Source organism: Amblyomma mixtum, chromosome 1 (genome assembly GCF_055824585.1).
Source record: "Amblyomma mixtum isolate Tamu chromosome 1, ASM5582458v1, whole genome shotgun sequence".
Classification (NCBI taxonomy): domain Eukaryota; kingdom Metazoa; phylum Arthropoda; class Arachnida; order Ixodida; family Ixodidae; genus Amblyomma; species Amblyomma mixtum.
This window is the reverse complement of record NC_143012.1, coordinates 220840226-220866973: the sequence shown is the minus strand read 5'-3', so window position 1 is coordinate 220866973 and position 26748 is coordinate 220840226. Positions and strand designations below refer to the sequence as shown.

General features: G+C 48.9%; 2 protein-coding genes across 2 annotated transcripts in view; both read left to right on the top strand.

The window, feature by feature from the left end:
* The window catches only part of LOC149370973 (uncharacterized), a 210493-nt gene extending 195619 nt beyond the window's left edge, over positions 1 to 14874 (top strand). Inside the window, exon 2 of the mRNA XM_089567864.1 lies at positions 14785 to 14874. Coding sequence (XP_089423990.1) covers positions 14785 to 14874 — 90 coding nt within the window. The remainder of the gene's footprint in view (positions 1 to 14784) is intronic.
* The window catches only part of LOC149370972 (uncharacterized), a 422419-nt gene that overhangs the window by 219923 nt on the left and 175748 nt on the right, over positions 1 to 26748 (top strand). The window lies entirely within an intron of this gene.

Sequence of the window (26748 nt, the reverse complement as noted above, 5' to 3'; positions counted from 1 at the left end):
TTCGTATTAATGTTTTTCCTATCGTCAACTGCTCGATACGAGCGATGAAAAATATTTAAGATTTTGCTGCATATAGAAAGGGTGGACCATTACCTTCAATATTTCCGTTACTGTACGTTACAATTTTCCAATATTAAATTTTTTTTTCCCAAGAATGTAGGACATCACCAGGAAATCTGTAGAATTACACGGGCATTCCTTGGCCGTTGATGTTCAGAGAACTATTGTGACAGCCGCACACACAACCAGTTTCTCCACTCTTAGAACGTCGCGGAATTCACAGCGAGCGGCAACACCACTTTTGTGCGCCCGCGAGCAGGACGGCACGTGCTCACAATGAAAGAGAGAGTGCCAGCTGCGCGAGCAGCACGCGCGTACCAGCCGACAGGCTGCTGGCTCAATGCGCTCCGCCGGCGACGTGCCCGGACAGCAACGCCAAAATGACCGGCAGGGGAGAAGTGGCGCTGGTGCAGTGCGAGCAAACTTCAGGTGCGCTTCCCTATATGCGAAAGCCGCGGTCCGGCGCAAATCGTCGCAGCCCTATCGCCCGATCGAGCGAGACGGCGCTGTAGACGTACCGACAGGTTGAAAAAGAAAAAGGGAGAGAAAATTACGAAACGAAACGATATGCTACGCATACTCTCTGGGCGACGACAAATCGTGCCGCACGACATTCGACACGACAGGCAGCAATCGACGTGGGGTAACAATGGGCATATATACTTATGGTCGGATCGTGGCGGCTTTGTTTGAAATGACAAACAAATACTGTTGCGCTTGTTTTGTTCGTATGCTACACAGAATCTGCTGAAATAAATCCGTACAGGCTGAGGCATTACTGGCTTTATAAGCGCTGCATTTCAAGAAGTTGATTTCTGCTCTTCTGCACCGACTGCCTACGTCCGAGCTTGCAATTTCAAAGAAACGCGACTTCAGTTATTTCTATAAGCCCCCCCCCCCCCCCCCCCCCCGCCCCTTGTCCCAGCAGTGTCCGCGTTTCGGCATCACGTCATACTTTACACGGCCGATAGAAGAAGTCGATTCGCTGTCTCCTCACCACTGAAGAGCAGAACTTTCGTTGCGAGCCAAGTTCGGTACATATGGTTACTGCATTGTGCTGCTCGCTACAGGGGAAATAAAAACGGCTACACCTTTCTCAGTCTCTCTCTTTTGTTCCCTACGTATGTTCAGTCATCAGCTCGCCGACCCACGCGCCCGCTGTGTACTATACGGCCCTGTATCTAAAACCGCTTAAGCGCAGCTGAAATGCCGGCGCGCATATCCTCCGTGCTGCAACCTAGCTCGTTTCGAATCAGCCTGAGCGCGTTTTTCTTTTTTTGCTTTGCGACTGATCGGTTCGAATTCGCACTATGTCACATTTTATGAAGAACGATCCGTCGAAAGCTAAAAAGCATCAAATGATTTGATTCATGCTTAGGCTGTAGTCTGCGGCAGCACCCTAACCACTAAACAAAGGACCACTCACTCAGGCAATAGCAACTATATTTCTTCATTTCTCCATATATATTTTCTGTCTTGTTTTGTAACTTCTGTCAACGCGTCGTTTCTGATTTTTCTTCGTTAAGCTGCCGCCATGTAAATAAACATTTAGATGGTACGCACCGGTCGCGTGTCTTCTACGTTTCCGCCTCATTTCCTGCCCCGCGCCCGAATAAAATATCTACACAAAATAAAAGTGAAACCACTCCCAGTCGAGCGCGAGATCTCGCAAAAAGAAACGTCCCGCTCAGCAAGCGCTCCTCCGCAACCACTTATCATCGACGACGGGTGGATGCGGAGGAAGAAGAGTCTCCGCATCACCTGCCGATACCGAAATGAGCAGCAGCCACCGCCAGCCGTCTCATAAACGGAGACGGAGAAAAAAAAAAACAAAGATCGCAAACGCGCGGAAAGAGAACCGATCGCACCAATGACTAGCGCAGGCGCAACGATGTATCGCTCAACTGAAGAGGAAAAAGAGACCCGACTTGACCCGGTGCCAAGAAGGAGACCGAGCAGCGTTCACCTGCCGTCACACCCTCGCCACTAGAGAGGACGCACCGGTCACCCGAATACCAATTAGCCGCCAAGGATGAACGAAGGGGGAGAGGGAGAGACCGGCGGCATTTAAAAGAAAAAGAGGGGAGAGAAGACACCGGCGAGATGCCTAACAGGCGCCCGTGTGTAAACACTGCCGGCCGCTCGGTGCCAGGGAGAAAAAAACACCTGCGCGCCGCCATAATTTTTCGTTTTTAGTTAGGTACACTGTGAGTGAAGCCAAGCCGAGGGGGGGAGAGAAATGTGGAAAGAAGCCATCGCTTGCATGAAGTCTATTTCGAGAGATCTTATAAGCAAGTGGTCCAGTGTATTAATAAGCGCATGCGCGAATAACACGATCGAGCTTTCTTTTATGCGCGAATCTTCCGGTCCATTCTCAAGCCTGTATATCCGTGCGAGCTTCCTGTGTCTGAAGCTAAACTTTTGCTCAAATCGTACGAGAACTCGGGGAGAAGAGATTCGTGCCACAATAAGGCAGGAATAAATGCACTTTCTTAATTCTTTTTTTTTTAGTCTGGCGATAATGCGCTCTTTGGTTAGTCTGATTTTTCAAATTCTTTTCACACTCGGTCGCGCACTCTAATCAGAAATGACTAAAAGAGAGTGCTCTAGCGGACATATTACCCCCTTTTCACCCCCATATAGGGTACTCGTGTTTAGAGTGCGGGATGACTATATAAAATGTAATATATTCCCACTATTTAAGACACAATAAAGTTTCGAATTGTTCGTGCGAAGCGGTCTAACACACAAATGATTCGAAATATAAACATCTTTAGTTGCGGCGGACTAAAGGGACTAAACACCTTTAGTCGGCTCTCAGTGCATTTGTTTGTTCTGATTTGAGCACTGTGCAGAGCCAAGGGCACCGCGTAATTCAGGCAGGCATATAACTATCAGCCAGGACAGCAGCTTGGCCATGTTGGTTATTCATTTGTGACGGAACAGCGCAAAACACCGGGACAAGAGTCTCTTGTCCCGGTGTTTTGCGCTGTTCCGTCACAAAGGCATATAACTATACCTGACAAAGATGGCGTCCAGGAACTCTGCTTTCTTATATTTGCGTGCTTTTGCGGACTTTTCTTTCTCTGTCAAAAGCCCCGTCAGACTGGGGTCGTTTGTATTTATCGCACTCTCAACACGACTGCTGACGTCACCTGCAGAGTCGTATAGTATAAATATCGATAAACGTGGGTGGCAAAATTAGTCTTTATGTTTGACTCATCTCCGTCATGCTGGCTCAGCGAGCAGCGTAGGCCGCTAGTTATAGGACGACATGCTCAACCCCTTTGTCTCTAAGATGATATGCAAGGTGCTATTGCTTCTGACGCTGCAGATTTTTTGTTTATATGCAAATTAATGTCACAGAGCACAGAAGGAAGATTTAATCGGGTTTTATACGGCTGATGCTCGAATGTGTAGATCTATATATCCAAAATTCTTTTTAGATGTTTAAGTGCGAAAGTACTGCATCACGAGGTCAAACCGGCTCACCGAGTTTGTGTGAAGCTTGACATTGAGGGTGGCCTTGGCCAAACTATAAAAAATAAACAAACATTGTCGTGACTGGGATTCGAAACCGAGGAAGCGCGAACAGATTAGCTTCGCTGCCCACTGCACGAGATCACTGTGATATTGCTATAATATTGCAGCAGCTGATTATGCCTCGTGTTAAACTGAAACACCCTCTCGCGCTGCGCATTGCACACCGTCGTCTTCATTAGCTAATACTACTGTGGAAATAATATCTTCGCCAGACGTGCTGACGACCCAGCAAAGTGAAACCGTGATGAAACCAGGCTAACCACACGCTTTCGCACGTCTACTCGGTTTAGCTACGTTAAAACTCCACCACTTTTTAGTTTTGTTATAGCACTGCACATTTCAGTAGCAGGGGGACCAAAGAAAACTTCCGTCTTACCACGAGCTCAAGATGGCTATCGATCACGTCGTACATAGAATCGGTATGGGTTCGGTTGAGTTGTGGTCCCACGGTCGCCATCATTGGCGTCATTTACCGCCCTCCGGACATGAATTCTTCATTCGCAAGTCAGTTTTCTAATTTACTAAGCGATCTTACTTGTCGTTTTCCGAATTCAAGCTTACTTTTACTTGGTGACTTTAACTTTCCGGCTATTAACTGGTCGTCTTTAACAGCTCCTGCCAATGATCCCGAAGCTCAGGCTTTCCTCCAGTCCTGTCTCGATTTCTCTTTGCAACAACTTATTTCTGAACCTACGCGTCGTTCCGCCACTACAGCCAATATTCTCGATCTTATCTTGACAAGTGATCCTTACCTTTGCTCCAACATTGCGCTCTTAGAAGGCCTTTCCGACCATTCCATAATCACGGGTAACCTGAATTTTGTGCCCCATAAAAAGGTAACTCGTACTAAACAAATAAGGTGCTACAACCGAGCAAACTTCGGCGAAATAAACGCTCAGTTGTCAGTCTTTGCTGATCATTTTCTTCACGATTTTTCGTCACGCTCCGTGGAAACAAACTGGAACCTGTTCAGCGTGAAACTTGCTACTCTCATTGACAGATTCATACCCGTCATCAGTATCCCCTGCACTAACACAGCACCTTGGTTTAATAGGCATCTACGTCGCCTTAATAACAAGAAAAAGCGTCTTTACAGACAAGCCGACAAGAACAGACACTCCGAATCTTGGCAACGGTACAAATTATGTGATAAGGAATATCAGTCTGAGTTGATATCTGCACGTAGGCACTTCTTCACACATGATCTACCGGCAATGCTAACAAACAATCCACGGAAGTTCTGGCAGATAATAAACCCCGCTAATCATCCTGACATTACTCTTACTAACGCGGAAGGCAGCAGTGTTCCAGTGGCCGAATGCGCCGAACTTTTCAATAACGCATTCACATCCGTTTTTACCCGTGAAGATCTCCCTCTACCTCCTGTTTCTGTCAGCACTTCTAATACATCAATGTCCGAAATATTTATCAGTGAGACCGGTATCTTATCCTTACTAGAGAAGCTTAAAACAACATCAGCATCAGATCACCTTGGCTTTAATAACAAAATACTCAAAAATTCATCTGATGGTATTCATCGCATCTTGTCCGCTATTTTTTCACAATCTCTATCATCAGGCGTGATTCCGCTGGACTGGCGCCTAGCTAAAGTTGTGCCAATTTTCAAGTCTGGCGATCGTTCCTCACCACTAAATTACCGACCCATTTCATTAACTAGCACTGTTTGCAAACTTCTTGAACACGTAATTCACTCGCAGGTAATTAACTATCTTGAAGAACATAACATTATCTTTAAATATCAACATGGGTTCCGTAAAGGCTACTCTTGCGAAACGCAACTTGCCGGATTCATTCAAGACATACATTCATCGATTGATGCTGGCATTCAAGTAGACTCCATATTTCTTGATTTTTCTAAAGCTTTCGACAGAGTACCTCACAACCGGTTATTAATGAAACTAGCACTGCTTAATATTCACCCTCTTGTCATTGCATGGGTTAAAGATTTTCTGTTTTCCAGGTCTCAATTTACAACTGTCAATAACCACAATTCGTCTTTCAGCCAAGTACACTCTGGCGTCCCACAAGGAAGTGTGCTTGGCCCCTTACTTTTCCTAATATTTATCAACGATTTACCGGATTCCATTTCTTCCCATATCAGACTTTTTGCTGATGATTGTGTAATTTATCGCAAAATTTATTCTAACACCGATTGCCAATCCCTTCAATCTGACCTGGATTCAGTAACAGCATGGTGCTCAACCTGGCTTATGCAACTTAATCATTCAAAAACTAAATTGATGTCTTTTACTAACCGAATGTCTCGAATTCAAACAGCATACTCCTTAAATAATAGCTCACTCGAGCTAGTCACCACGTATAAGTACTTAGGACTTCACCTTCATTCAGACTTAGCATGGAACCACCATATTAACCTTATGCTTGCATCTGCTAATCGGTCATTAGGTCTTTTAAAACATAACCTAAAGCATGCTCCTCCTCACCTCCGTGCTCATGCCTATACCACTCTAATTCGACCTAAAATTGAATATGCCTCGGCTATTTGGGACCCTTACCAATCTTACCTAATAAATAACATTGAATCATTGCAGAACCGCGCCGTTCGTTTTATTTACTCCGATTATTCACGTAACACCAGCGTCACAGCCTTAAAGAAACGCGCAGGTCTCCAGGATTTATGTCTCCGCCGTAAAATTGCACGACTGTCACTTTTTCATAAACTTTATCATCATCCATCACTTCATAACGACTTTTTTTCTTTGCCTACTTCGATTTTTGACCGCCGCGATCATCCCTTTAAAGTTAGACGCTTCACGTGCAGGACATTTATCTATGCGCATTCATTCTTACCACGCACAATATCTGACTGGAACACTCTGCCTTCACATATCGCAACCACCACTGATCCTGATAAATATTTTAAACTTATATCTTCAATAACTACTGCTTAACTCTTCGCATACATTGTTATTTTCTTTGTTCATGGCTTCCTTTTTTGCAGGGTTTGTTACTAAAAAGATTCATTGTATTAGTGTTCTGTTTGTATAATTTTAATAATGCAGTAATCTTCGTTCTTTGCCGCGCTGCCATTCTTTTGATTCTTTTGCTTACTTATATGTCATGCAAAGTGTCTTATTTGTGCCTTTGATTGATTCTTTTGCTTACTTATTTCATACAGTGTGTCTTATTTGTGCTTTTGTTGTTTGTTTTATATTTGTGGTTTTTTTTTTTATTCTGTTCAATTGCCTGTGCCCCCCCCCCCCCCCCTATGTAATACCCTCTCGAGGGCCTTTAGGGGTATTCTGTATAAATAAATAAATAAATAAAATAAAGATCGTCGACAGGAAACGTTATACGAGGCTATGTTTACAGACCGGCCGCAAAAGAAGACTCGAGGCACAGGTTGCTATCAATTAGCGTTGTACGCAACATTCCTTGCACCGGCTGTATATGCGCTGCAGTAGCATGCCTGCCGAAAGGAGCGAGGGAAAGGGTGTAAGAGAAAGAGAGAGAGAGACAGGGCTGGCGCAAACTGCATCGGCATGCGCTTGCGACAATGTACTTTCCGGCAGTGAGCCTGCATTATGCGGGGAATTTCGAATTGCAGTCACTGCGCGTTTGTGTAATGAACAAAAGAGGGCCTTTGGCACCCGGCGAGTCACGCGCCTTGCAAGTAAGACGAAGGCGGCTGCAAACGTATAGTTCCTTTTTCGGAACCACGGGGTGCCGTGAAGCAAGAAAAAAAAAAGAAATTTATAATCGATTAGAAGAAGAGAAAATATTGATGCGGGTAGACGATGACGACGAAGAGTGATGGCACGAGTGCGAAGAGTAGAAGACGACAACGAAGTTCGGACTGTGTTCTCGGTGCCGCTCGCAGCTGTTCTTGTCTATTTGTAAATATCTGTAAATATATTCTTTTCCGCAACAATATAATTTATAGACATTATCCTAAACTGCAACTCTTTCAATATTCTAATGCGCTACAATATTCTTGTGTGCGCTTTATATTTTTTTTTTCGGCTTGTTCTGTGTTGTATGAAGCTCCGTGCAAAGACAGAAATTGTGCCATGTGGCTCTTGTACGCAATATTCCGATTAAACGACAGAAACGGGATATCAGCTGAAGTCAGGTAGTGATGAATATTAGTGTATATGAGAAGCAATGCCGCTCAATTACCGAACACCAGAGACTGGATTTAACATAAGTCATTGAATGCCTGTGATTTCTGGATTGGAAAGTTTCGCCATTTAAAGATTATATCTGCACACATCGGCCGGTCGGTAGTCTGGTCAACCTTCCTGTCGATGCCGTCATTTAACGAGAATGCGCCGTTTCCGCCGATGCATTCTGATATACCGTTTCCACCCCATTTCCTCCACTGGAATGGACGCCTACGCGTCGCTCGGTGGTTCCTGGAGAGGACAGCACATTTCACCCATTTTTCTGTCCTGGCGACTTGCTATGATTGACGACTATTGGTCGTTTCACATGATGCGGCGCGCACGAAAAACTTCGGTCCAGTCGCAGTGTCGCAGCGGCGCCAGTCGCAACAGCCCTTTCACATGCTTGCGGCGCCTGCGGTTTCTGTTGGTGCGGCATGAGCGGCACCGGCATAATTTACCAATAATAAACTTAGAACACGCTTCAGTTTAATTTTTTTATTGAATTAATGTATTTTTATTAAAATATCAAGTACTTTATGCAAAGAAGGTATTCTTAAGTTTTTGCTTCTGCACGCAACTACGATGAGCAGCTCGTTAAATAACGCACGTGACATGTTGAGAAATCAACAGACCCGGCAGCGCTAAAGTGAAAATACCTGTGGCGCAGTTTCGACGGCTTCCGCTACGTCGTTTCCTGTGATGTCACACCTCTGACTTCTATTGGCTGACGGCCGCTTCGTTCTCAACGATCGCTGCGACTGTGCGGCTTGCAACCAACTGGTTGGAAGCCTGCCGCAGCCGCTCTGCGACGGGAGCGGCGTGCCCTTCTGTCGCAGTGCGGCTGAAATCGCGGCGCAGTGCGCTGTGGCAAGAATCGCATCATGTGAAACGGGCATTAGGCTTTCTAGCCCCTGCTTCGCGCTGAACCAGCCTGTCGGCGGCCTGCTCCGAAGGGCTTAATGATTTTTTTTTACATGAACAAAGCTGTTTGATTATACTAATGCGCTTATTAATAAAGTACAGTCAAAATAAAGCGTCAGTTTGTCAGAAGCTATAGTATTGTTGGGACTGCATATCTATGGGTGAGACCTTTTTTCTATCTTTTTCTTTAATTGCGCTGAAATTCTCTGTGAATACTAAATAACATTTATTGAGTCTTAGCTGCACCCCTGAAAGTGACCCAGAATACACCAAACTCACGACACTTTCGTGCGCCAAATTAGAGCAAGCGTTCGGCAAGAAGCAAGCATTGTCGCACGCTTCGCTCAGCTTTGCCTTCGGTGCACGCAACTTGTACCTGCTTGCACGCGAAGTACAGCGAACGCCCTTGACAACAAGGGAAACCGCTGTGCCCCGCGGCTAGGCAGCTGCGCGCAGGTGACCAGGAAGACGAGAATTCATTCGCTGCCTCCGTTACGAGTTTCGTCACCGCCGCACTAAGAAGAGGCGGCGCATTGTCTACTGCCCCTCCATCTGGGTATGTGTGGCGCCGCCCTGCACCCTGCCCTGTGGACACGTATGCAGCGTGGTTTCCGAGAGTGCTATAGCTGTAACGTGACTGCGTTGCGTGGAACGAGATGTTCGCGGGGGCGCACCCCGCCCCCCTGCCTTTCCCCGTGCGGGACGTCCCGCGAAGGAAGGTTGCGGGGCACATCCTGCGCCCCCTTTCCCCCAGTGGGACGTCCCGTAAAGAGAAATAACGGCACCCTCCCCCCCCACCTCTGGCTTGCGTAAAAGGCCCGGTGCTAACGTGTCTGCGTGCGCGTGCCTCATCCGCGCGCACGCAACAAACACGTCCACACGAGGCTGTTTTTCTGCTTTAACTGAGTGCGGCAGAGATTCCCTTTCTCGATTCTACGCTTTTCGTTTATTTCTGAGCGCCCCCTGCTTGGTCACCGATGGTCAAAACAAGGCACCACCTGCCTCTTCTCGAAGTCGTTTCGAGCTTTCTCGTTCGACGAGTTCTGCAGGAGCGCTGCAGCTGCCGATAGCGACGAGGAGGCAAAAAAAAAAAAAAAGGACAGCAGCGTTTGAGCTTTGTTGCAAAGCGCGCGCAGCCTGTACTGAATTCCCAGGAGAGCTATTTGCTTTGTTCGTCATAGGCGCCATCCCAAATGGCACGCATGCACGCATTCTCAAGTATGCGCACGCATCACGCAGATTCGTTTAAGAAGAAATTGCCGTGTGCAAAATATTTTCTTTTTCTTACGCGCACAGTACCGTTCAAAGGCATCGGCTGAAGCGTCGCCTGAATGCGATGCTTCCCGCGGTGGCTTTGCACAGATCAAGGAAATGCGTTTCGTTCAAAAAAACCGTGGCTCCCTTTTCTTTTTTTTTCTTTTTTTCGTTTTGCAAGCCTGGGATAAATATAGTTCGCCGTGTTTAGGATTCTTAGTTTCTGAAACCGAAGCTTCCAAAATCCTTTTGTATATTTTTTCAAGTTCCTACACGTGCTGTACTCCTCACCCCCCCCCCCCCCCTTCCCCCTCTTTTCGTTTCTTTATTTCTTCTCTCCCTCGTCCGACAGTGTTCTTCACCGAGACCGGCTGCATTAATCTCCGTCTAATTTGGCTGCCTTGTATCATAAGTAGAGCTTGGACTTTTCAGTTTTTATGTTTCGAAAATTCTGCGGACTTTTCTCGGTGTTTATTTCAAAACTCCTCTTTAGGTTTTTGTGGGGCTAATATTATTTTCTACCTACTGATTTTCGGTTATTATCCGGGAAATATATGTTGTCCTTACGCGGTCAAAAGTGACGCACAATTTACGTTAGCGTTTCTTTTTAAACCAATCGCTCATGTAGCAGTATGTACCACACAAATGACCGTCGTAAGTGCTGCCTTTGCAGAAGAAACTCGTACAGTCGTAACAAAACGCAAAAATGCCGAAGTGAAGTTATTGGGCCCTGAGGTAACAACGTAAGGGGAAGTTTAGTTATAAAAACTCCATTGCCACATTCTGGTTGTATTCAGCGCTAAACTACGCACCCTTTCCTCCCCTTGTTGAGTCAGCGATCAGCCAGAGCATGACACCTTCGCGCCGTTTACGCATGGTTTCTCATTGACGGTTGCTTGCTACAGTGCGAAAAGTATTAAGGCAAGAGCCTTTAATGCCTCATCGTTGTCGACAGAAGGTTGTCAGCACAGGGGTCACGCTTTTTCTAGTCAGACCAGGAAAAAATCTTTGTCCACGATGAGATTCTAACCACCATCCTTCCGTGCCGCAGCCGAGCGTGCTAATGGCTACGCTACTTCCTGCTAACGCATATGTAGTTCTCCTTGTCTACGACGCTGGAGAGTGTTTGCAGAAAGGCGTCGAATCAGACGGATGCCTCCCAAACGCCCTCCAGTGTCGACTCACAAACAGTTGTGTACTTAATTAACATCTCAACCACACATCGGTGACGCAAGCAGCAACACCGCGCTAAAGGCTTTCGCCTCATCGCACTTTAGGTCAACGAAGTACACCCCCCTGAATTTTTTCAGTGACTTTACATGTAGTGGAAAAAGAGAAAAAAAGGCTTACGCAGCGTATGAGTATCGAGCGTTAGCAATAACTAAAGAATACTGCGTCATTAGCCATCTTCACTATATCCGGTGCAAATTTCTTTTAATATCCGGATATCTACTTTGTTTGATGCCAACGCATACAGCGCAAGAAGACAAATCGTTTGACACCACTTCGGATGTCCTACGTCAGTTAGTTTGGCAGTAATTGACGTTTGAAGTTTCAAGAAGCCGCGGTTTGGGGTACCAAAGGTCGTCGATGCGGATCCCTGTGATATGCTACGCTTTGATTCGGCTAGTAATCTTGTGCTCCGTAACGCGCTGAATCGTTTGATATCACTCCGTACATTCTACGCCAGTCAGGTGGTTCACAATCTGCGTATCAATGGTACCACCCACTGGTCTCACTTTAAGGACCTTGTGTTTCACACTAACGCTACCTTGAGTAATGCGAGTGTCATAGCTAACGCTCTAAAACCTACTTAACGAAGGGACGGCCCCAAGTCGGTGATAAGTCTTAGCAGATGGCGCTGCGGTAGCCTGTAGCGCTTAGCTAAATTGTTCAACCACCCTATTATTTGCAATGGCGTGTGTTGAGTTCGCGGATTAAAGCCTCCTTACCGTACTGTGATTACTGTAATAAATTCCTAAAAGATCTTGTCTCACTGCATTTCTGGTTCCAACACTTCTTTAATTTTCTGCTGTGGCCTACTGTAACTGGTACTGAATAGCCAGTTAGTTGTAACATGCACGCCAGAAATACTGGCCTTTCTCGGTTAAAACCGAATGACAGAAAGAAAACGAATTCGGCGTATTTTTATCGTCCAACTCCTGCTTATAAGTATTCGCTTTCTTTCTAAGCTTGTGCAGCCAGAAGCTGAAAAAAAAAGTCATTTCTGCAGTCACCTGCCCTCCTATAGGCCATACGCAGTGCGCAATCATAATGCCCATATATTTCACTCAATCCGAGACGTCGGCAAATTGCGTCAACCACGACATTGGAAATATGCAATTTCGGAGATGCAATAAAAGCTTGCGCAATAATCCCTGCTCGAACAAAACGCCCACGTATGCACCGATTTCACTCTCTCCAGAGAGCTTCTTCCAATAATGGAGCAGGCCACTTTCCAACCGCGAGCCCGGTCCTGAGCTCTTTTTTTTTTCTTGTTACTTTGACTGAGTAAAATGGAAGGAAAGAGGAAGGGAGCGGGAAAAAAAAAGAGGAGGAAATGGGGAGGGGAACGGGGTTCGGTGTCGCCACCGGTACCGCTCGGTTTGCGTCGGGAGTGAATTTAATCGGAGTCCCATAAATATGCGTGAAGAAAGACTCTACATACCGCGGGATCACAGGAAAGCACTAAGCTATCGAAAAGAAGCAGGCACTTTACAGAAGGCGCGAGAAGGCAATCAGAGTAGCTGCTTCGCGGCGGTGTGTGTTTACACAGCGTTGCCTCGCATTATAAGTTGCATAGTTGCGGGCCAGAGCCCGGGCATTCGTTTCCATCATTTTGTCGTTGTCGCTGATGCCATCCCTGTCGTCGTTGCTGCATGTTTATATAGCTGACAATAAACTCCGGAGATACCGAGGAGCTGCGTACCTCCCTCCTACCTCGGGCTGCACTGATCAGTGTTCGTCCGCGTTTTTTGTTTTTGTTTTTTCGTATTCTCACATCTCCGTCCCCTGCTTACGCTGCTGCGTTGAAAAATGGAGTCGCACACCGCGACTCGACAAGTTTCTGGCCCTGATTCACGCGCGATGTACCTGTGCGTGCGTGAAGATAGAAAACGCTATAAAAGAACAACGACGTAAACCTGTCAGAGGAAAGCACCGTGTACAACACGCACTACACTACACACACGCGCGCACTCCACCCACGCAACGCACTTGATGCACGACTCCGTGGAAATGCCTAGACGCTCGCGCAAACAAATGGGGCGACGGAGGCAGAACCCGCACGGTGGCGTGTCTCGTGAGACAGCGCGGCCAGACCGCGACTTGCAGGGCCTCGTAGCGGGAGCAGCGCCAAGCCACTAAGCAAGCAAGCAAAGCAAGCAAGCAGCCAGCCAGGGTTTCCGCCGGGACCTTCAATCCCGCACCGCATTTTTCCACGGCGATATATCGACGTGCCGCGAATGCCTCGAGCGGGGCGCGCTCTCGCCGCCCGGTGTTATATGCGCCCCGAGCATGCGTTCTCCTTGTTCCTGAGGGCGGGTACGGGCGCGCATTCAGCGTGTTGCCCTTCGGAGAAGAGGCGGCGGTGACGCTGTCGGCGTGTGTATATTTCCGCGAGGCGCCGCCGAGGGTCGTGTACGCTCCACGCTTGCATGGGCGTCGGTGTGAGTGGTTGCGACAAGCAGCAGCGCTGAGCACGGTAAACAAACCCCTTCTTCCACCACCCTCTTTCCAGCTCCGTCCTCATCTTTCCTTCTTTCTTTGCCTCTCCTCCTCTTTTTCTCGCCAGAAGCCGAACACATGGGAGAGCGTTTGCGATTTGCTGCTGAAAATTCTTAAGATCTATGGACTTAAATATCACTTTCTGGTCACACGGGGTCATGATTGAATCAGGATTGTGGTACCTGCCACGTACAGTACGCATTCCCAACAATTCTGGACAAAAACATTTTTCAACGAGAAAGAATTTGCGAACGTAAATTTTTGCAGTTTTGCGCGTTCTGCTTCCCCTGGCACCCTGATTTCTGCAAACGTCCACAACTGACAGCCTGCTGGCTCGTCTACACTATCCTGCATGTATATATGGAATGCGAAGGATGCCTCGCACGGAGGTCATTACAACGCAAAAGTAGTGTTTTCGCTTAACGCAATGAAAACCAATGTTAATGGAACTAAACTTAGTTTAGTTCCATTAACGTTGATGAAAACTTCGTTTGAACGAAACCTAAAGAGCGCTGCTTTGTTTCTCTAGTGCTTTCCCGCTCACCAAGTCTGTGTGAAGCTTGATCTTGAAGGTAACATTGGCGAAGCGTAGCATAGCAACCGTTCATGCAGAAATAAATATTGCCGCGACTGGGTTTCGAACTCGCGGCGGCGCGGACAGATCACTTGGTCACTGCACGAGGGCACTAAACGCTTTCGGCGCAGACGATCACGCCTCGTGTTTAAACTGCAGCACACTCTCGCGTTGTGCACTGCACATCGTCGTCTTCATCAACTACCATCTGCGGCGCGAGCAGATTGGATTAGCTTAACCTCGATCAGAGATTAGCCTGGGTCTGATATCATCGTCAGACGTGATCTGACGACCCAGCAAAGCAAACCATGAGCCAACCAGGCCGAACACATGCTTTCGCACGTCTACTCGGATTAACTGCGTTAAAACCCTACCACCTTTTTTTTTTCTTCTTCTCAAATCTTTGTAGGCAGAAAAGAGTTTTGTGAACATAAATGCGCATGCTTTTGGTACTTATTGTCTCGTTGTAGCCCTCGCTGTCAAAGCGGAATAATTCTGCGTCCATTTTGCGCGCGTGCACATGTTTCATATTTGTTGTTTTTTTATTTGTCTTTGCAGGTAAGTCCACCTGCAGGCTTCAGCGAAGTCGGGGCCTCGGTACACACTGACTGCGCTGCCAATGGCTTCGCCGAAGTGGCACAGGTATGAGGATTACGGGAGCGCGGATTCCAACAGCAAAGCACGGAATGCAGGCAGCACTGTGTATGTACGTCGTATCTCAAGAAACCTACATGGTACGCCTCGGGCTACAACGGAGACGCGGGCTTGTCATGAGACCGAGCATTCTGTGTAAATACTCATTTTTTCAATTAACCGACCACTGCTGTCTATTTTTATCCGAAGCCAAGTTAAGAGAGGTTATTATGAAGTGAAAAATGATAGCTAACGAAGTATCATAAACAACATTGTGAAGTGGAGATTCGCGGCAAATGAACGAATGTCAAGCTACTTATTTCTTTCATTTTTTTTTCTATTACGACTACTGAAGCTTCCCGGGCAGATCGTTTTGTAATATCAAGTGTTACCAAAGCACGCTGGTGCAGTCGATGGAGGAACCGCCGCCTTTTGCACGAAAGGCATGCTGCATCTTAAACTATTGAAAAAACAATGTTTTGCCGCAGAAGTTATTCCTCGACTAAACGCCGCAAATATTTGCATTTGGGGATAACGAATTGATCCGCGAAAGGTGCTTTTTTCAATAACTGATAACGAAATCAAATACTATGTCTTCATTGCCTTCGGAACCAAGATGCCTAATGCGCAATTCTTCCCCGCTTACGCTATTTTGAATGGCGTCGAATTGCTACTTCCTTCGGAGAGCGTACGATTTAATAAGGGCTGCATAAGTTTTAATTAATTACCATCACCCGTTTCGAAGTTGCTTCACTCTGAAAGAAGCGTCTCAGACTGCACTTTACTTTTTGGGACCTGCATAAAGTCCATAATGCTTTGTACCCAGCGCTCCCTCGATGCACTCTTCTCGTTTATGCATGCCTTTACCGATTTGCTTCAGCTGTCAGGTCAGAGGCACCAAACAAATGTGCGCCGTCTCCCTTGCCTTCCTTCGTTCACAGGCACGTTAGGCGGGCCAGCGGAAAGTTTGCGTGGTTTTACGGTGAACCTGTGGAATGCACGCTACGTGCGCTTTGCAGGAGCGTGCACACTATCTGACGTCGTCGCGGCGAGCAAATATTCTCGCGTGCACGCCAAGATTGCTCCGTGGGACCCTGCACAGATTACGGATGAGCAGCTCACGGTTCAGCTCAGCACCGCACTATCGGGTCTTTTGTGAACGCCGTGGAAGCTAGGAGTAAAGCTCTCTGCATTCCGACCCGGGCCCTGGGGTCTGTGCGGCCATTTTTTTTTTTTATTGCGAATGGTGCGTACAAATATAAACATGACGAATCTAGACGACTCTAGACTCGATGGCCTGCTAGTGCTGGCACTGATTGGAAAGCAATGCAGAGAAGTCAGATCTCTGTTGTCTATATCTGCCTTCTTAAATCGCTCTGCTTGGTTATTGCTTGATTGGAAAAGAGCGGTCGCCCTACTCAACGCAAGTTCCAGATAAGCGTACCTGTTTTTCTGCAGTTTAGATTTGTTGCAGATTCCACTTGGATATCGATTCCAACTCAACTTCAATGTATATGTTGTTTGGAATCGGCATTAAAGGAACAAGGTGCCTTTTACCCCATGGAGACCAGAACTTGCAGCTCTGTGCGGCCTGAGACTTTTAGAGCGAGGGAAAGACATGACCGCGGATGAACAGCGGTCATGCATCCGTCCGCACCGTCTCGGTTTCAACCGGGGAAACAATACACAAGCCGCGTGCCTTCTCGCGAAGATGTCTTCGCAGTTATTTTATTCGGCTGCGCCTCCGTCGGATCGAATCGCCGCCGCGCCACCGTCTTCGGTCGAGGTGAGTCACGTCCGCTCTTACAGGTGTTTGCCCTTGCTCGGAACCGCGCATGCGCTGCGCGTTGTTGTCGGCTCCTGCCCCCCCCCCCCCCCCCCCCCCCTCTAGGATCGGTTGTCCCCCTTTCCGTTCCCACGCAGCTCGTCGAGGTGACGAATACGTGGTATTTGACGCGTTAGAACACGCCACTTCTCCAGCAGCGGCTCGTTTCCTCAGTCAGGTGCTATAGTGACGTCACAGTTATCCTATTCTTTTTTTTTTTTTTTTTAGAGGCGAGGCCAACGGATTGCGACGAATAGCCCACAGCGCAGTGGCATGGTTTCAACGAGCATGTTACTGTTTACATGTATTTGTTACCTTTTTTTTTTAATGCATATTGTGTAGGAGGCAATCGTCCACCGCTGTCAGCAGCTCCACCAGCTCTCTCCGGACAAATAATAATAGCGGGAGAGAGTCGACGGCTGAACGAGAGCTGGTAGCGGAGGAGAATCAGCAGCACACGTGACTCAGCGTAACAGTTTGGGCGACCATTGAATACTGCTTTCCAGGTGCAGACGCTTCGAACCAAGCGTACGAGAATTCATGACGATTCGCTGAAGCGTGAACGAACGGTTTACAATATTTCACGTTTATCAGGTTTAGGTTTTCGGGAGTTTAACGTCCCAAAGCGACTCAGGCTATGAAGGACGCCATAGTGAAGGACTCCCGAAGTTTCGACCACCTGGGGCTCTTTAACGTGCACTGACATCGTACAGTACATGGGCCTCTAGAATTTCGCCTCCATCGAAATTCGATCGCCACGGCCGGGATCGAACCCGCGTCTTTTGGGTCAGCAGCCGAGACTACGAAAAAAGGGCCGGTAGCCGAGTTCAGTGATCTATACACGGTCGTAAAATCGAATCGGTTCAACCGCTACTCTATGTTCGCCTTTTCTTTTATATTTTTGTAAATATTGTAAACAATCTATAAAGCTCTGCCCTGTCCTTTCTCGCTATCGCTTCCCACCGTACTGCTCCCAGTTGCGATCCTCTCCCTGTCCGTTTATTTCCGCCGGCCGCAGCTCGGGTGCTTAAGATATTAGATAGCAGTCTCAGCCGCTGGCTACATCTTTTCCTTCCTTTTGTATGTTTTGCAATAAAAGACCATTACAACTGCTACTACTACTCTACCTTATGCCAAATTAGGTTACAAGAGAAGCAGTTACCGAAACGGGTAACTATAGGATTCTGAGCATCCGCCTCGTACGCTGGAAGTGCGGAATTCTATCTCCAGCGCCGGCAGGTATACCTATACCGGTTTTCTAACGCGTACAGGCTTTCTTCTCGCTTGATGCTTGGTTTCTCTGTAGTGGAATGCTTAGGAGAACAGGGTCATTCGCCCCACCGCGTGAAGACCAAACAAAGTTAGCGAAGCCGCTCTTTAGCCAAACAACTGCCCTTGCTCCATTGAAATCAAATCATCATCGTCGAAAGAGGATCAGTGATTCGTCATATAGTCCAGGGCCAGTGGAAGCATAATCTCCGCTCGCTAGTCTCGTCTCCTGTTCCCCCCACCTATTAAAGGGCGGCGCAGAGCTGATCACGAGAAGCAGCATCGGCCACATCGAGACAGCATCGCACAGCAGCCGAGCACGTTTCTGCGCGTGCACACACGGTCGATCTGTGAGTCAGCGCGATGAAGAGCAGTGGGCAGAGTCGAATGTCAGTTTCGCAAACGGATCTTAAACACAGGTTCCTTCCTTCGTCTATACGCGAAGGACAACAGAAAAAAAAAGGGGACGGGGTCTCCGAGAATCTTCGTACACACTCCTGTCTCGAGGGACAGTACAGAGACGGGGTGAAGATTGAATAAAAAGATCGGAGAGAAGACGACGACCACCGCGCAACAGACCAGTAGGCCGTGCAAGTCGGCGCGAAGAACAAGAGGGTGTGTAAACGACCGCAACCGGCGTCCGCGCAGACCGCAACGGCGCTATGAAAAGAGTGACGAGCCGCGGTGACCGCCCCCTTTTGGGAGAGGTACACAGGGAGAGCGGGGGTAGAGAAAGGGAGCAAGGACAAGACAAAGCGCGCACGGGTGATTTGCGGCCTCCTAAAGCGGAGACTCCCGACTAACCTCCCCCCTTCCCCCTCTCCTAACCGCGTGTAGTGAGAGACAAAGAAATTGGTGGCCCGCCGACGCAACCCGGTCTTTATCATTTCGACCGTCGCTAGCTGCCAGCCGAGTCAACTGTCCGAGGCGAAGCGCTCTTCTCCGTTGTGCGTTGCGGGCGATTCGTTCTCCCGCCTTTGTTTCCCCTCCTTCGCCGCGGACCTCCGCTCCTGCTTCGGCCAGGTCCTTTCCTTTCCGCTCGCGCAGGGGCCGATTCTGCAGCGTGTATGCGGCGGACGCTTGTCTATACTACATGCCATACACTGCGATGCCTGCCTGCGCCTCATCTGCATATCCTAACGAGCGAGCTCCCCTGGCCCCTCCGAGGTGCCCCGCGGGCGAATGACATTCACCGGCGGAATGACTGCGCCGAGCCACTCGCGTCCGCTTCAGTCGCTTTCGTTTAGATGGGCTTGCTCGTTTGGCTGTCCTCTCTCCTAAGCGTCTGCGTATAGGGGCCGCGCGGATGCCTTTCTTGTATTATTTACTGCGCCGGCCAGCTGCGAGAGCACCTGCTGTATGCGGTGAAAGTGGGTCCGGCATGCTTCGTTCTTTTTCCCCCGTATTGCGGGGTCGGCGTGAGCAGTGATAAGGAGGGGAGAGACGGGGCCGCTAGGAAGTACGCGTATGCAAAGCAGCGGCCGTTCGTAATCTCGCGCTAATACGCCGCGTGTCCTTGTTATCGTGCGCGAAGCAGCGTCAGCGGTTATGTCCCGCGAACAAGCTCTTCAATTACCCTCTTCAATTATCTGGCGCTTTGTTCTCGGCGAATTTCGGGCTTGTACTTGGATAGTAGTTGCGGAAGTCTGATAAGAAGAACGCGGCGGCGCTGAATTGCAGCCGATGACAACGGCGGGCGTTGTTCGGGGTCTCCGTGATAGCCAGTATTGTCTCTTTCGAGATAAGTTTTTTGTTTTTTTCACAATGCGATTCGTACAAGTGGTAACAATATAACTGGCTGAAAAAAAAAAAAGAAGTGTGCGTGTATTGCTGATAACTTCAGTCCGGAAAAGCAGACACTTAAACAATGGCCGGGAAGAAAGCCTGTCCTCTGGTCAACGTCTCCTCAGAAAAACTTGTCGATCGTTCTTCAAAGACGTCCTCTTGTCGAAATGTTGGTCGGCAAACTGAACCTTTCATCCGGGCTCTTAATCAAGCTCATGCCTTTAAGAATTCTGTCTTCCCTCCTCTGTCTACTGTGGATTTGCAGTCTGATACAGCACCACGAGGGACAGATAGCTCCTGCAGCAGGAAAGTAGACCATGAGCAGCCCTTGGCTCTGGTGTATATCATAAGCCACTATGCAACCTGTGCACCCTGAACACTTAGTTTTGTTTTCGTTTTCGTTTCCATCGGCAACGTTACCAGCTTAGGATCGTCGCATGCGAATACGGTAATAACAAGTTGAAATGACCCCCCCCCCCCCCCCCTACATCTGTGGTCACGTAATTACTTTCTGTCCAGTGAGAATGGAGCGTTGCGTTTACCTGGTGGGCAATGTGGATATGCTACTAGTCGTCACGTAATCGACCTCTGTGGGCGAGTTGGGCGCGCGGGTTTATTACTCGCACTGCGAAGGAAAATTTAAACTCTCAGAGTTGTTTTCCTTTTTTTTTTTTTCCTTATTGTGAAAGGCGGGGGACAGATTAGTTGACCAAGCTCGGATAATGCACCACACAATCGCCATTCTGGGAGCTCTCCCTGAAACATGCGGGAGAGTGTTGAAGACGAACTTTGATGGGTGTATAGAGGCGCAAAACGGTCCTTGGCTGTAGCGCGGCTGTCTGTCTCCGAATGCGGCAACGCGGTACCGCGTTTGCAGTGATTACTAGCGCGTATGTGGCCGGCAAGAACGGCTATAGAAAGAAATGTCTATCTAATTATGCCTTTCCCTCGTTACCGATCGCCCTCCGGACAAAGTCCCATAGTCGCTCAGTGCTCACGTGACAAAGGTGATTTGGAAAAGAAGGGTACGCGCGATGCCTCGAGTGGCCTTTGCGGACGGCCACGACGCTTGGCAGATGAGGCGGAACACGTAGCATAGCACTAACAAGTAAATACAGGAGGCTCAAGCAACAGTGACATTGACACTTGTCCTTTTAGTGCGTACGGCGCTTTGCGCGAAGTTAGTGTTAGTGTTGACCTGCTGCCAGTTAATAGCGAAACGTTCGGTTACGGAGTTCGGCTGTTAGAGTCCAGAGACGCGGGATGGAATCCCGGTCACGGTGGCCGGGATTCAATGCAGGTTGAATGAAAAAATTAAAAAAACTATCCGTGGCCAGGCTGTGATGACGCCGCATGGTCACGTGACTAGGTGGCCCACCTGCCTCCCAGGTTGCTCTCTGTGCACCACCTGCCAGAGTCATGTTGCACACACGGCGATACCCGGCTTTACCTAGCAGAGTGAAGCTATAGGTTAAAAAAAAAAAAAAACACCTTGTGCTGTGCGATGTCAGGACGCGTTAAAGGAATACAGGCGGTCGAAATTACTCCGGAGCTCTCTACTGCAGTGCCTCTCACAGCCCACGGGCACCTTGGGGACGTTAAACTCGACATACCTCAACCATGCTGTTCGCTGGGGTGCAACCTCGACACCCGAGGCAAGGCAGACACCGCCGAAACTCTCCGCACACCGATGCTCCCGCCTTCCCTGGCCTTACTCCAGCTGTCGAACAACTAAACGAATGGATAGATGAACAAAGTAAAGGAAGGGGTCCCTTCAGAAGGCGGCTAGCATCCTCAAAGCGCGCGAGGCTGGCGCCAGACACGTGTCTGCTGCTCCACCAGTACGCCCGCCGCCGCCCGGGTGTACGCGAGAATACACCGCTCCCCTGCATGGCTGCACAGTGAAGGCGCATGCAAGACCGCGGCGAACGGAGGAAGCCGGACCAGCGAAAACAAACGCACGCCGCGTCTGGTGGCGAGCTCAAAGTGCAAGACTGCTATAGCCGCTGCCGATTCCGCTGTGCTGCTGCTGCAGACGCGCATGGGCCACACCGGCGCATCCGTCTCCAAATTATAGACAGGCCGACCCGCTGCTCCTCCCCGTTTCTCCTCCTCGCCTCTTCGGACTCCTGGCAACCCCCCCCCCCCCCCCCCCCCCCTTCCGTGCTTGTTCTTGCCCTCTAGGTTTTGCCTTGTACTGCGCTGTTTTTAGAGAAAGCAGATAGTGATAAAGAAAAAGAAATTCAAAAATACGAACTACGAAAGAAAGCTACCGGCATCGGGAGGAAGGCGGGGGATGGCGGGGGCTTGGCTTTTCCTGTGACCTGCGCCTACCAGCCCCGACCCCCGGCGCTCGCATTAAGGTTCGAAGGCAGCCGGAGCCTGTAGTGCCTGCGAGCGTATAAGGGAAGGGAACAAAAACAAAATAAACAAAAGCCGTAATAACAGCACTCGGGAAGTATGCGAGAAAACGGAGCGAAAGGAGGCGAAAGTGGGAAGGGATATGGCGGCCGAGCACGCGAGCCAAGCTCCATCATTTCGCGTTTTCCCGGGAGGGCGGATTCCGGGTTTTTTTTTTTAGTTTTTTGTTGTTCGTTATAGATCGGTTATGTTATCAGTCTCGTTTTGTTCGGCAGCCAAAACTGGGCGGCTTCGGCAGCCAGCTTCGTCGGAGCAGGAAATTATACAGAGAGAGTAAATATAAAGGATACAAAAGCGAAAACTATCCGCGAAGTTTTACTTAGTAGTTGTTAAGCGCCCGCTTTTCAACGAGGTCTGAAAAGTTTGAACCGTGGCACAGACTGAAATGGTGGAATTCAGTCATTCACCTTTGCGACGAAGGTAGCAGCTCTCAAGGTGGGTAGGTTCGGACTATTACGCTTTCATCTATGGTTTGAGAGCTTCCGTTACCTAACTCCTCTATGAGATCAGTGAAGCCACGTTCCATGCCGCATCCGGAAATTTTCTCGATAAGACGCGAAAATACCAGTTTGAGACCCTTCTTCCCTGCATCAAGTTGAAAAATTCCATCAATTCGGAAAAAGTGCGAAGATTTTGGTGCTTAAATTTCTCCGAAACCCCGTAAAAAGTTTCCTTTTCGCCGAATTTCACTCCTTAAATTCCCTGAAAAGGGGAAAGTTCCCCGAGTGTAGCACCATTTCACAAGATCTGAAGGCATCTCATCATACTTATCCGTTGACCAGCGAATCGCCGCCGCTCTACACTTTCCATTACGTAGTATATTAGGGTATGCACAGGATCCATCACACAGGGAGCAGATTGTGCGGCATTCTTCCAGCTATAAATCACTGTGGAACCAAGAGCAGAAACTAGAAGAGCCTAAAAGACTGAAAATGCAGATCACAGGCTTCTATACTGTTTCATGGTCATCGCAAAAACCGATTCCTTGCATGGTACCTGTTGCCCTCGCTAACTATAACGCTAACTATAACGCTCTATATAGACGTTCGAAACCGGAACGAAAATACCCCATACAGCCATAAAGTAAGGTTATAAGGAAGCGAAGAAACCATGCGACAGAATTAACTAACTACTGGGTTTAGTTACAGCGTGCAATTACGCTCATTATGCACCCTTGCATTTCCGGCTAATATTCTCAGAGCTGCCTGAAATGAGGGCCGGCCGCCAAGGGCCGCGATCGAAGTATGCATTTAACGCGAACTGCTCGACCCGTAGTTATTGCTCTTATTGTTTTTCGTGCTGGACCTGTTGCTCCAGTTAGGGGTTCCCTGGAGCACTCCCTTTCGGTTCTCAAAAGTTGGGTCCGCGGCCCCCAGAACAAGGCTGCAATTACACACCGTTCGACAAAGCAAGCTAGCTACGGCATAGGCGAGGTTTGCTCGTACGCGCGAGTGAAGGAAGGCACGGCTGTGAGACGGTGTTGGAGGTAAGGGGAGGGGGGGGGGGGGGGGGGGGGGGGGAGACGGAGAAAATTGGGGGAGGAGCACTGGACGCAGCGAGCGGCACTCGGTAGGACGCGCGGAAAACGAGAGAAAAATAACAAAAGTGAGAAGGTAGAGGGAGAGAAGGTAAAGAACAGTGAGAACGGAGGAAGAGTGCAGCCTCGCGATGCGGGCATCGAGTTTCGCGGTATGCGTAATTATCACGCGGCGCGTCGCCTCGCGTGCCGAGCTAAACCGTGAATTAGGGAGGAAGATTAATTAGCCGGCATAATCGGTCGTGAGTGAAAAGTTCTCATGCCGCTTCGCCACCACCGCCCTTTTTTTCTTCCGCGGAAAAAAGGTGCGCTCGCGCGCTTGCCGACTCTGCAACTCCTCCTCCCCTCGCCTCCCCCGCCCCTCCAACTTTCCCCACCTACACGTAAGATGGCGCGCCGACTGCTGCCTGTCGTCTCTTGTTTACGTCAGACAGCAACAGGGGGGATGCGGAGATGGAATAGTATGCCACGCCCCTCCCCCTCAGGAGCGGTACACGCAACCGAGCTGGTCACATCTCTCGCACTCTTTCCTTCTCTCTCGTTATTACCAACGGGTGCTGTGTGCTTTCATCTCCTTCTCGTTTTCCTTTGTTGAAATCGTATCGTACACACTGCCGTAATTTCCAGCGCTCAATACAAATATGATGTTGCAAGTTTTGCACTTGATGCTGTGGTAATTGCGGAGCCCTGCATAGTGGCATGAGGATGAGCGCAACGCATACAATTTCGATCGACTGACATTTCACACAGTGACATAATAACGACTTTATTTACAGTGCATGGCAGGACTGCACAGAAAGTTCGATCAACATAAGCGCGTTAGGTTACCGTTAAGGAGAACTCAGCGATATTTAAATTTCTGTCATCACAATCAGCCTGATATGCCCACTGCAGGGCAAAGGCCTCTCTCATGTCTCTCCAATTAACCCTGTCCTTCGCCAATTGCAGCTACCGTATCCCCGCAAAACTTCTTAATCTCAGCCACCCAACTGACTTTCTGGCGCCCCCCGCGGCGCTTGCCTTCTCTTGGAATCCACTCTGCTACCTTTGAGGACCAGCGGTTATCTTGCCCTCGCATTACATGCCCTGCCCAAGCCCATTTCTTCCTCTTGATTTCGACTATTATGTCACTAATCCGCGTTTGTTCCCTCACTGTCTCTGCACGCTTCCGGTCTCTTAACGTTACACCTATCATTTTTTTTTCCATAGCTCGCTGCGTACTAAGGTGATGATGCGCATTTTTGCACTAAGAGCTGCACCAAGGTTAAAAATTTCCCCTGGATATTGTTATCCGACATTGAATTACCAGCAGCGCAGGCTGTGACGTAAGCCTTAGGGCCGCACTAGTCAGGTAACGAATTGCACGTGGCAGCGCGCTGAAGCAACGCGCCGCAGAACATCGATCACGTAAGCCGCCATGACGTTGGAACTCGGGAGACACTGCAGTGGTGTTCCGGAAAGCTGGAAGCTTAACGCAGTTCGCGTAAAGTTAGCTCATCCATAAACTGCGTTTCATTAGCCCAGGTTTTCGGTTCCAGAAAATGGCAGTTGCATGGCAACGTATTACAAATCGGCGATATGAAGTGAATTTTAAATGTAGCTTCACAGATGCCCATCCAATTTAGAAAATCACTATCTTATAGCCTACACCCCACGTGGCCAACTTCTTGCTTTTTGTAGCGAAAGCTAAACTAGGGTAGTCAGCGGCGCATTTCGGGCAGTCTTCGCAAGCCAGTATAGTGCGCATGCGCCGTAACCATGGCAACCGGTTGCGATGGTTGTTAGGCGCCGAGCATAACGTACGTTTCGCTATGTATATCCTGGCCTAATTTAACTTCTAGCTAGAATACCGTCGTGGCGACAAAATTTCTTGACAAATGCATTACTGTTTGCTTATTTGGCCATTGCGCCATAGAGCGTAACCTCGCAGTTCACGCACTGTAAACAGAAACGAGTAGAAAGGGATTAAGATGACCTCTAGTGCGCTTCCTTTTACAAAACGAAGGGCGCTAAGAGGGCAGCTTACTTCGTTTTGAAGCGAAAAGCTTCAAGGCTCGTCAACATCGCGCTTCGCGTGAGCCACCCCCGGGCGCCGCCGCGGCGCGCCCTTCCTCCTCCTCGCCACCCCCTCCGTTCTCCTCCTCGCCACCGGTTTACCCTGCGCCGCTGCCGCGCGGTCTCCGCTGCCATCCCAAGAGGAGAAGGTTCTTTCGCAAGGCGTTGCGAGAACGCACGCGTGAGCGGCGGCGGCGGCCGTAGAAGAGGCGCAGACATTCGCCATGGAAGGAAGAAAAGAACAGCCAGAGGTGGTAGCGAGGGAGTTGGCTCATAATCTACACAGCTATCGTGGTGCTCCCAGTGCATTGTGCGCGAACTGCGACAGCCATGACGTCAAACAAAGCATAACTGCAGCTTTTCGCTTGTATATCCAGGCTTAACCAGAGCTCCCATATAGGCGTAATGGTGCTTAGAATGCGAGGGGTGTCATTGGGAAACGACACCGTGACACGCGCTCGCTGAAAAGATGAACCCGCATGCCTCACAAACACGTTATACTCCGAGCACCGCGCGATGCCTCTTGTTAACGGGTTAATGTAATTCTGCTTTGTGGCCTGAAGCAATACCTGTGTGCCAATATTGATCGATGCGTCTTCATTTGCGACTCCATGAAAGGCATAGTGAACTGCTGCGAAGATCAAATGGAAGAGACAAACGGCACGTGTCTCAAAAGACGAGACGCATGAGCTGCGGTTCTTGCGTTCGAGTCTGTTGCCATGCTGAACGCAGCTCCATGGTTCGCTGTCCTAACCGCAGATGTTTGCTCTAGTTGAAGGTCATTCGCGCTGCGGGGCAAATATATAACTGCTCATTAGCAGCGCCTCTGGGCGCGCGTATACTGAGTGCGCACGCTGCTGTCATTTCCGCCGCCTTCGTTTCGGGAAAAAATAAATAAATAAAAGAAGCCCGGTATGGTTTCTCTCCTGCCCTGATCACCCATTACGCGGCAGGCCTGTATACTGTTTTACCTCTGTGGGCGCTTCTTTGCCGAAAA